Below are 11,874 nucleotides of genomic sequence, written 5' to 3'. Positions count from 1 at the left end.
AGGTGCTCTGGCTTGAGGAGGAGGATGAGGAGGAGCGCGCGCGGCGAGCCGCAATGCCGCCGCCCCAGCAGACGCTGGAGGAGGCTGCCCTGGCAGCGTACTAGGCGGCGTTCGGGTGGGCTAGCCCTGCTCCTGTCTTCATCAACCTCACCGGCGGCGATGGCGATGGCGATGTCGACGTCAAGGGCAAGGGCAAGGCGGACGACGTTTAGGGCAATGTGCGGGGCGACGTAGACTTTTTTATGTTTTAATTAATGTTTAATAAGGTTTAAGTGGATTTTGACCGGCAGTTGACCGGCCACTTATGTTTAATTATGTTTATTTCCGCAAGCTGTTTTTTTTTCACGCTGGCACATTCGGGTTCGCTTTTTGTTGGGCGATCAAACCGATCCATTTGAAAATGCGGACGTGCATGTCCGCCTGGCTGACTCAAACGGACAAAAAGCGGACAAAGCGCGCGTCCGTTTGGGTCGCCCCGTCAGAGTTGCTTTAAGTTTTTTTTAGAGGATGTATGATCAAATTGCCAAAGTAGAAACTGTTGCACGATGAAATTCCCTATGAACAAACGTTGGCCGGCTGTTTGACACAATGGATCTGTGAGTCTGTCAGCAGCGCACACACAACCAAACACCCTTCGGTCGGCGGTTGCGCGGCCCAGCGATCCACCAACCCGCGCCGCCGCTCCAATCCGCGCGCGCCGGCGGGGCGCCATGGCCGGCTGGATCTCCTCCAAGCTCAAGGCCGCGGAAACCCTCCTCCACCAAGCAAGCGCCGCGCTCCCCCCTCTCGTTCGTCCTCACCGCCCTCTCCAGCTCTTCTAACCATCCACTCGTCTTCTCCCACAGATCGACCAGCAGGCGGCGGAGTCGCTCGGCAAGTCCTCCTCCGCCTCCGACCTCACCGCCCTCCAGCAGCCCTCCTCCGCCGCGCTCCTCGACGCCCCCGCGCCGCGCAGGCCGCCGCCGGCAACCCCGCCCCCCTCCCTCGGCCTCCGCATCGCCGCCAGGCGCCACTCCCAGCCTCCCCCTCCGCCGCCCTCCGCGCCCCGCCGCTCCGCCTCTGCCGCGGCGGATCTCTCCGCGCAGGATCAGCCCGGTGCCGAGCCTGCCGTCGCGGTTGAGGCAAAGGCGGAGGAGGGTCGGAGGGATCGGGAGGAGGCCGAGAAAGGAGTCCCGTCTGAGAGCGGGAGCGGGAGCGATGACGATTCCGATGGGTCCGGGAGCGACGATTCGGAGGAGGAGAGGCGGAGGGAGGAGGAGCGGAGCCGGCGGCGTGCCGAGCGGCTCGCGGCAATGGCGGCGCGAGCCATTGCAGAGAGGGAGGAGGCCGTGGCGAGGCTGGAGGGGGAGAAGACCAGCCTTGAGAAGCTGCTCGCCGTGCGTGAGAAGGAGCAAGCCCAGGAGGTGAGTCTGCTTCAATCTTCATGGCGATTTTAGGTTCTCTTGTGTAGCCTGAGAGATTGCTACTATGTCCTACGACTCTATGAGCGGATTGAAAGAGAATGTTGCAAGCCTTAGCATTGATGATTACTCTACTTTAGCCATTCATGGAACGTTTGAATCGGTACAGGAGGTCATGCATATTTTTAGGGTCAGTTCAGGCAGTGTTTTGTACTCCCTCTGTACCGAAATACATGTCGCTGGAGTAGCAGTAAGTCAGCTACTCCAGCGACATGTATTTCGGTACAGAGGGAGTACTATAAGAAGCAATAAATAAGAACCCAAAACTAACGCATGAGAAGACAATCAGCATTAGTCGTTAAATAAGCGTTCAATTAGTCAATTGAGAGTTTGAGACCACTCAATTTTTTTTATCCATGAACACTATACACTAAAAAGCCCCATGAGAAAAATATAGCAATACACAATCAACGGATCACAGACTGAAATCAGTGCTAAAAAGTAAAAAACTCAGAGCAGTAACAGACTGGTGATAGGCTGATAGCAAGAGCAAAGTCCATCAACATAATTGGAATTCCCATGGCCAGGTTGCTTACTGCCATTGTTAAGATGAGCATAAAGTTGCATAGCAAGGGAAATGTCAAATTATATCATTCTTGTCAAATGTCTGCTTCTGTCTTCTCACAACTGTGTATTGTGACAAGATTGGTTGACAACTCAATTTCATATAATAAGTTGTCATGTGAGTTTGATTTCCAGAAAATGATATTTCTTTATCATCATTCTTTCCCAACTATTTTCATGTTTAATTGCAGGCTTCAGAGTTGCAGACTAGTATGATTGAAACCATGGAAGCTACAGAGATAGAGAAACAACGGCATCACAGCACTAGAATGGAAGCCCTTGTGCGGTTGGCTGAGCTTGAGGTGTGTGTCACCATGTTTAGAATGATGCATCTGTTCTTGTTGCCCTGCTTTTACAACAAGCAACACAATATACCCCTTTTTACTTTTGTGGCAGAGAATATTATGTTCTCAGTTTCCTAAAAGTGTGTGTATTAGGCTTTATACTTGCAGTATATAAGGCCCATATCTCTTACCACTTGCAGCATAAATTGGACATGTTAGTTTGTATAATCACTACAAGTCTCAACAATGTCTTTACCAAATATCTATGCAGGTTACAAATGCAGAGCTTGCAAAGTCACTTGCCAGGGAACAATGGAATTTGGAAGTTCAAGTATGTTTTATTTTCCTCTTCTACCTCATCTCTCTATGTCAGTTGACTGACTGTTGTTATTCATTTCCAGTTCCTTTTAGTACCTAAAGTTTGTCTGTATGTACAAGCGCACTTCCTCTGTATATACTATATACAGTTTTGCCGTGGACAACATTTTTTCAATGTTTGGCCGAAACAGTCAGTTAGGCATAGGATAGGGGTGTTGTGATTTCTACATTGTTAAAACAAAGGTATAGCCACTATCCTTACATTGTAACTATTTTGAGAATCAATTGAACCATGAAGTGCAATAATGTTATTAACTTGTACTGTATAACAAGAATATCATAGTGTCTATACTTGTGGTTCGGGGATCAGTTATAATTAGCTACCAACTTACCTACGCATTATAGTTGCTAACATTATGATAATATTCTAAAACACGCACCAAGCGTGGGCAGAGCAAAGAACTGCCAGAATTTTAAGATTTGTTCTTCCCTTTTAGATTGGGAGAACACAGGCATTTGCTAGTGCCTATATCGTGCAGAGTACATGGCCCAGTTTTTGGCATTTACCAAGAAGGAAGAGTGTATGTAGAAGGTCTTATTGTATGCTATGTGGGGCCGAACCGCATATAAGAGTGCCAGTAGAAGATTAGCTTATTTCATGCTTCTTTTTTGAATTTAGAGAATGGTGGCATTTGTTCGCGCTTGTATCGTGCAAAATTCAAGTTCCAATTCTTGATTGATTGTTTTCTAAAATGCTTCCATTAAGACGTAATTGGTGTATTTGGATCGGGATTGTCTAAATGAGGATGCTCTATGTATTCATACACAAATATGATTTAAGTGGCTAGTGGAAAATAGTTGCCATAGACCCTGGTAGTAGAAGTGAGTTGGACGAGCAGCGGAATACTACACCAATGTTGAGCAGAGTTTAAAATTTTGTTTTTCTTTCTATTATGAGTAGGTTGATCAAGTGGCTCATCTCCGAGAGGAAGTTGACTTGAAGACTTTTGCTCAAGACAGTAAGTTGGCCATTCTTTGGCTTTCTGTTCCTTTTGAGCTTTAAACACTTTTGTTTCTGATTATTACGCCAATTTGATATTATTAGCTTGACATTCTTTTCAGGAAGTTTCTCATTAGTAAATAGCACTAGTATTTCATATTCACTACATACGTCTTTATTTTTCAATGAGCAGAGTACAAGAGAAAGATAGCGAAGATACAGAAGACAAGTGCCCCTTTGGTTGATGAAGTATGCATTTGAATTACCCTTGATGTTATTTGTCTTCTATTCCATACGAAAGAAATGATGTTTGTTAAGCTGTTCAATTAAAAATATTAACTTAGGAAAGGCTTATCTTTTCCATTTGTAACTTCGTTGTGATTTTGTCTAGATAGAATCCTTGAGAAGATTAAAGCTGGAAGACGAAATCATTGATGCAGAATACACCCAGACCTGTGATAGAATTGTCAGCTTGAAGGACAAGGTATGTTCTCCGGGCTATAGCTTGAAAATCGATGGTTCATTTATGTTACTTCGTATGTTGATCTAGGGATTCTGTCCACATATGGCTTTACGCAATAATTGTTCTGTACTTTAGCATAGTACTGCTCAGGATTCGTTCCAGTGGAGTGCCAACTAGCTAAATATTTTGAGATCCCATTGATCTGGTTTGAGACACAGAGGTCAAAATAACTTTTATGTTTTTTTACTGTATACATGTTTCTTTTATGCTTTACATCATCGGGTAAAGGGGCGGAAATAAATTATAACCACAAATTAATAGCACATAGCTATCTAACTTTTTGTAGAATATTATTTGTGTATGTGCACCTTAGAGCATGCTATTCTTAGTACTATCCAGTGCTTATAGGCTGAGTGTCATTTGTTGAGTTTTTCTAATTTTTGTTTGCAGAAATTAGTTAAAATTAGATTAAACAATTGTCTGCATCGTGATTTCCTTTTTTTATCCATAGGCAAGGAAGATTGAAGAAAACATTGAGCTGACAAGAAGGGACATGGTGCAACCTACAGAGGTTGAAATTGAGCTCAAGAAGAGGCTCGATCAACTCACCGATCGGTTGATTCAAAAACAAATGCAGGTTAGCTCCTTGTATGTGCTGGTCCCGTGTTTGATTTCTGAATTATGATTGGAAACCTATTATATTTTATGGCATGTCTTGGGATTCCTGAATTGTGATTGGAAACGATTATATTTTATAGCATGTCTTGGAACTTCAGCACCCTTTTTATTCCAAATAGCTATTCGCAGAGGAAAATAATGCTTGACTAATTTTGCTTGGTTATAAATTTGTTAGCTAATGTAACGACCATTGGTTGATGTCATTATCTTTCTAGATAGTGGATCTGTCAATCTTCGTTGAAACCATTGGTTGATGTATGCTTTGGTACACTATGTAACGTTGAGATTAAAACGTCTTCTTTTTTCAGGTCGAGTCCCTGTCTTCAGAGAAGTCAACTTTGGTACTGAGAATGGAGGTATGCACATGTAAACCCACCCACCATATTCAATTCATCATAGTTTGCAGATTCCCAGTCAATCTACTCAGTTAAAACCACACGCAAACTGACATCGTTCGTCCATCATCTTCAGGCTGTTTCGAGGTCGCTTGACACCAACGCCTCGTCGCTGGCGTCTTCAAGCTCGTCGTCAAGGATAGACATCGAGGCCGGTACATGGCAAGATTCATATTCATCATATTCTTCCCCAAGGCTGCGTGACAGGATACGGACTGGGCAGCAGCACCTGGGATACGCGATACGGCAGCTCGACTCCATCTTCTCGGCTGGTCACATCTTCCTGCGGCGAAACCCGAAGGCGCAGGTCGGAGCTGCAGTGTACCTGGTGTGCCTCCACGTATGGGTCATGTACATACTGTCGTCGCATCCTGCTGTCCCGGACACCCGCCCCGGCGCCACCTTCTCTCTGGAGTCGATCAACAAGACTAGCATTTAAGTATTTAACCATGTGTGTTCTCTCTGTATTTTTGTTTTCCTTGTGTACATCATAGATATATACGTAGCCTATTGCTGTGCAGCGAGCAGCGAGACACATTACGACTTGTTGACATATCACAGATGACTTTACTAGTTTTGTGCTCGGTAGGCGAAGTGACCTGATGGATGGTTATACCAACTCAAATATGAACAACCTGAATAGCAATTCTGTCACATATGATTTCCCCCCTCTGGCACCTCATTTTCTGCAGTAACGTGCACTTAAGGTACAAACCAGCTTCGCGTGTGGAAGGAGCGATGGGTTTAGGTTTGATATTGCCTTGGAAGATGAATTGGCCTCCAAAGTGTGCAAAGAGATTCTTCAGAAAAGTATTCGGACACAGCGGTACTGACTTACGAAAAATATTACAACACGGTTAAAAATCATAATCTTGAGCAGACGATGAGTCGATGATAGTGTAAGACGTTTTTTAACACTACAGGAAGTAATTTTGACCAATGTGGTCTGACGAGTACTACAAGATCTGGGTAATCTGTTTTTTTTTTGGGGGGGAGAACTACTGGACCAGTGGTCTGATGAGCACCATAAGATCCGGGTAATATGGGAGATTCAACTTGTACTTTCATACATCATAGCTTCATGATATACTGAATGTAAGCTCCAAATCATAGGAATCCTGTGTAAAAAATAAAGCAAACTGAAGTGGTGTGAAGCATCACCAAACCACTGGCTCTAGATGCTACGTTTCACAGTACAAAATCATGGTAAGTATTTTAACTACTTAAATGCAAATAGTATATCTCGATAAGTATAGGACATGTGGTACTAAATGTCCATCGTGTTCTATTTCTTGTATATAAGACTAAAGAAAATAATGAGAAACCCACACGGAAAGACTGATGGGACGATGAGTGGGTCTGCACAAATATCATATGTAAGTATTATGTAATATTTGAAGTTCACATGTAATGTGTCAGCCAAAATATTAAACGTTTCTGACCTGTACCAACAACGTTCAATCATATTGCATGAAGAAATGCAGGCCAAGAAAACCGCTCCTCGAGTAGAAGGTGCGACGCCAAAAACAGAAGTGTAGATTGTTGTAGAGGTTCTCTAGGAAAAGAGCTTGTCGAGCATGTTTCCTGTAAGCATAAGAGAAAAGTCGTCTAGCTCGATGCAGAAATCAACCTCTCAGGAATGCATGAGAGAGCTTGAAGAAAGGCTTGTAACTCAGAAGTCAGAGATGAAAGCGTCAACTCAAAGGTATCAACAAGACCCGAATTCCAGAATAGTTTCCCAACAACAACAAAATTGAAGAGCTCAGAAGGAAACAACAAAAATAAATCGAAGCTCCGAAGAAGGAATAACAAGAGAAAATCGTTGTTCTTGAGATTAGGTTATTGTTGTTGTTGTTGTGATATTTGTAGAAGTTTCTTAATCAGTAGAAGGGATTGGATTGTTGTTGGGATTTTCTAAATCTATCGACTTTGCTAGAGTTTCTATTTACATTTTAGTTTTGGACTAGCGTTTACATTATCTTTTCACCACACAATCACGTTCATATTCGGATTAACCGTTGTGTAGTGCACAAAGTATTGGTCGTTTTTGTCGATTGGCTTCAGGTTCGATCCCACAGATCAGGAGCTGATGGAACACCTTGAGGCCAAAGTGAGGGATAAGGGCGCTATATCTCACTCTCTGATTGATGATTATAATTTCTATAGCTGTCACAGAAGGCACAAACAGAAATATTTTTTGAACTGTGTACTTGTAGTATTTATTGGACTGTATACTTGTAAAAAAACATACATGAGACTGGTTCTGGTATGGGATCCATATTCTCAGATCCAGGCCAGACCATCATTGCAAGACCGAGAGCGGGAATACTTCACCATTAAGGAATGACTGCATGGGACAATCTCCAACATGCGATGCGACACAGAATTTGCGAAATGCTTATCGAAAACCGAGGTGGCCTTGGGGACCTCAGATGCGGTCTAGTGATCAGGACTTGACTTCGGAAGACAGACTTGTTGAACCAGTTTTAAAGACCGACAACCGAAGAAGAAGAAGAAGAAGAACACGGAAAGGCAAGGCCGATATACATCCAGACTTGGAGACCGGTTCAGTGGCTATTGACGGTGTCCCGGACTGGGGGTCTCTCATCACGTCTTCTCCCGGCCTGGTGGCCCAGGCCAGGCCAGGGACCCCATGTCGGTTCACCAATGGGCCATGTCAAGTGGCCCATGGCGTATGAAAGGAAGAGTCCCGAAGACTTGTCGTATACATCAAGATACTAGAAATCGTCTACAACTCGCTCTCCTCGTACGTAGCCGACTAGGGTGTAACCCTTGTCCCCTTTGGTATAGGGTTAGATCATTTGTAAATTATACTGAAAGACATACAACAATCTCGGGGTAGATCATTTGTACATTATACTCCACCCAAAAGCAATAAACAGAAGCAGGACGTAGGGTTTTATCTCTCCTTAGAGCCTGGGTAAAAACTCGTGTCCTCGTTACCATCGTCTCTAGACCCTTAGTTCGGGATCCCCTACCCGAGATATGTCGGCATTGACTCCGTCAGTGTTGGTGACATATTAGGAAAGCTCCAATTGTTTGATCAATTTGCAAAAGGCTCCAATTGGTTTGAGAGAATGCACAACCGATCTACAACAGCGATGGTTGATCAATCGGGTTTGGTTGTCATGAACATATTCTGCTGCTCCTTGACACACCTCTACAACTAATGCCAAGCCTTGATGTCAAGCAAGTTGTGACGGTCGACTGTTGATACTTATGGCGGACTTGTTGTCAGATCACGCATAATGAAACATGTACACCACCTATGAGGTGGCCCATGTCGGTCCTAGCCATTGCAAGCAACTTTTAGAAAGCCTTCTCAAAGAATTCTACTACACTAGAGCAGAAGTGGTTCCAACCTGAGGCAAACTTTATAAAATTGAATGTTGATGCTGCATACTTTGAAGACAAAGGCGTGGGTGCAACGACAACTATTCTACATGATGATCAAGGTAAGTTCCTAGCGGTCCAGTGCAAACTTGTTCCATATGCAGCAGATGTGGTGACAACCGAGACAATGACTATGAGAGATGGTACCGACAAGCACTTTAGGTTTCTATTGTGTCGAGCCGGAGTCCAACTCCCAAGATGTGATCAATTTTTATACTAGGCAAACAAGATGGTGGGATGCGGTGTTTGCAATCTTTGCAGAATGTGTTGACATTGGAGCTACGATTGGGAAGGTCAAATTCAAGCATTGTTATCGTTCAGCTAATCAAGCGACACATGCGCTAGCTAATTTTAGTTTTTTGTAGTAAGTTATTCAGTAGATGGACTGGTGATCCTCCAGATTGTAACTCTATTTTGCGATTAATTTAGTCCATCATTGTCTTGGAGCGAAATAGTGGTGCATGGGCACCATGGCGCCCTTTTTTTTAAAAAAAATTAGAAAACATATTTAGAAGTTTTTAAAAAATACAAAAAAAATATGTGGAAACTTGTATGTGTTCACTATGGATCCATAAAATTTTGTTTTGAAAAAAAGTAATTTGTAAGCTGTACAAAAAAACAAAATTCCAGACAAAAAAAGAAAGGCCCATTTAAAAATACGTGTTTGTCTTTTCATTCTAGGTGACGTGTGAAATTTTGCGCATACAAAATATACATGTGTGTGTGTGTTTACAAAAAAAATTCAAATTATTTTTGCGCTGTAGAAAATAGTTTTATTTTAGAATTGTAGAAAATAGTTTGCACATATGAAATAATTTTCCGTGCACAACTTGCAATTTTCGATCATGGTCTTCCTTATAAAATAACTTTCACATACAATTTCATTTACTTTTTTTTTTGTTTTTGAGAATCTATACAATTATACTAGTAGTTGCCCTTCCCTTTTGGGCTGAATTTGACTTGCTCGGTAGGCCCAACTGGTCAAGTAATTACTACCTTTTTTCAAAACCCTCGTCTCGAACCTCCCCAAATCCGGTCGCTCAGGTTCTTGTCGCGCCGCCGCGCCGCCGCTCCCCACTTCCCCATCGGAGGCAATACCGCCTCCTCAATCGCCGCCAGCCTCAATCGAGAGTTCCAACCGCGCCGACCCCCATTCTCCTCCCAACCCCCACAATGGCAGCATCGCAGAGTTCAATATCGAGGGTGCCGTCGAGGTGCACAGAGACGGCGCAGGCCACGGTCGCGTTCGAGATCGCCGGCTACAGCCTGCACAAGGGCCTCGGTAGAGGAAAATACCTCCGATCCCCGGTGTTCTCCATCGGCGGCTACGACTGGTGCATCCAGTACTACCCGGACGGAAAATACGAGGACAACGAAGGTTACGTTTCTGTCTTCCTCGAGCTCCTGACCAAGAACGCAGAGGCGACGGTGCACTACGACTGGATGCTTGTGGAGCCGGTTAGGGGGCAGTCGATTGTGGTGCAGTACGGCAAAGAGCCACGAGTGTTTAACCGTCAAAAGTCGACTTGGGGCATACCATAGTTCATGAAGACCACTGCTGAAAAAGAGTTGGTCTACCTGCGGAACGATTGTCTGGTGATCGAGTGCGAGGTCAATGTCATCAAGGAAACACTTGAGATCGATTTGCCGCCGTCCGACCTTTTGGATAATCTTGCAACATTGCTAGAGGGGAAGAAGGGAGCGGACGTGACTTTCAAGGTGCAAGGGGAGGTTTTTCCAGCTCATAAGAATTTGCTTGCGATGCGATCTACGGTCTTCGACGCGGAGTTCTACGGGCCGATGGCAGACAAAGGGGCGCAAGACATAACTATTGACGACATGCAGCCTGCTGTTTTCAAGGCATTTCTTCACTTCATCTACACGGATTCATTGCCTTCCATGGACGATCTTGAGGATGATGACAAAAGAGAAATGTTTAAGCACTTACTCGTGGCTGCAGATAAATATGCGATGGGAAGGATGAAGATGATATGTGAAGGGATGCTATGCAAGTGTCTTGACGTTGAGACCGTGGCGACCATCTTAGCTCTAGCTGACCAGCATCATGGTAGCAACCTTAAAGATGCTTGCATTGAATTTATGTTCTCTTCGAATAAAATGGATGATGTGATTGCAAGCCAAGGGTATCTGCACCTCAAAAGATCTTTTCCTGGTCTCTTTGTAGAGATGGTTGAGAGAAGTGTCAAGTCCCCTAAAATTTAGTACGCCAACCTGGTATGAGCTACTGCTTATCCTTCAGTTCTGATAGATCTTTAGAGGCGAATGCCTTATGTTGGGTTGGAGAAGGGAATTAAGTCTTAGTAATTTCGCATGTCTATCCAGGTTAGGTACTATCTAGTTACTTTCCTGAGATGAGGGTGCCGTGTCTTTTAGTTTTCAGAGATCTTTTGGAGGGAGTGAGTTGGTTCTATAAAGTGTACTATGTCTCCAATGTATTGGTTGGCCGGTCTGATATAGGTATACAGAAATCCATGGTAGCTCACTAGTTGCCGTTTTTCTCTCTCTTATATACTTTTTTTTTTGAATTTTCAAAGGGGGGGGGGGGGTTTCCCCACCTGAATATTTTGTATAGATATGTGGACCAAAGGCCCAGATGAGGCATCTTACATTCACAAGGTCAAGAGAGAGGGGGAGGAGGTCAAACCCAGCAGCAGGGGCTTAAACAGGATTGGAAAAACAGGGCAGCCAGGCATCCACCGCATGCTTTAGGGGGCGAGGCAGCCGAACTCGCCAGAGCACCGCGTCGTCCCTGCACCGGCTGAGGAGCCCGGGGAGCGACGGAGGGGCCCTTTGAAAGACCACCGCATTCCGGTGCTTCCAAAGTTTCCAGCAGCAGAGCAGCAGGAAGGTGGGCCCCGTCCCCGCCAGCACCCGGGGCGGCGGGGTGAGGAGGTGAAGCGAACGGGCGGAGGTAGTCTCAAGGGAGCTCTTCCCAACCACAGTCCAGAAGCGTCGGGCGAACGCGCACCCGAAGATGAGGTGATCAGTTGTCTCGAGGGAAGCGGAGCAAAGGGGGCACCCTGCTCCGGCAGCGTCGACGATGTGCTTGCGAAGGAGGACGTCCCTAGTGTGGACCCTGGCCTGCACCAGAAGCCAAACGAAGAAACGTACCCGGCTGGGGGCGTAGTTGGCCCAGACAAAAGCCTCGAAAGGCACCCCAAGCCCACCGAAGTGACACAGCTGGTAGACGCCGGCCGACGAGAGGAGCGAGCCCTTGGCGCAGCTAGGGCGCAGAGACCGCTCGTCGGGCGACTCAGAGAGGGTCACGCCACCAATG

The 11,874-nt window shown here is 45.1% G+C and overlaps 1 protein-coding gene and 1 pseudogene across 1 annotated transcript; both read left to right on the top strand.

The window, feature by feature from the left end:
* The first annotated feature begins 572 nt into the window (after positions 1 to 572).
* Positions 573 to 5,818, top strand: LOC125540068 (golgin candidate 2). The gene is made up of 10 exons (XM_048703644.1): positions 573 to 764; positions 846 to 1,403; positions 2,216 to 2,326; positions 2,580 to 2,639; positions 3,588 to 3,645; positions 3,820 to 3,875; positions 4,018 to 4,110; positions 4,601 to 4,726; positions 5,076 to 5,123; positions 5,239 to 5,818. The coding sequence occupies exons 1-10, from the start codon at positions 711 to 713 to the stop codon at positions 5,599 to 5,601; spliced, it is 1,527 nt and encodes a 508-aa protein (XP_048559601.1). The 5' UTR covers positions 573 to 710; the 3' UTR covers positions 5,602 to 5,818.
* A 3,931-nt stretch (positions 5,819 to 9,749) lies between these two features.
* On the top strand, positions 9,750 to 10,799 carry LOC125534303 (annotated as a pseudogene).
* Positions 10,800 to 11,874: the final 1,075 nt, after the last annotated feature.

This window comes from Triticum urartu, chromosome 2 (genome assembly GCF_003073215.2).
Source record: "Triticum urartu cultivar G1812 chromosome 2, Tu2.1, whole genome shotgun sequence".
Classification (NCBI taxonomy): domain Eukaryota; kingdom Viridiplantae; phylum Streptophyta; class Magnoliopsida; order Poales; family Poaceae; genus Triticum; species Triticum urartu.
Note: the sequence above shows the minus strand (reverse complement) of the source record. Positions and strands in the feature narration are given on the sequence as shown.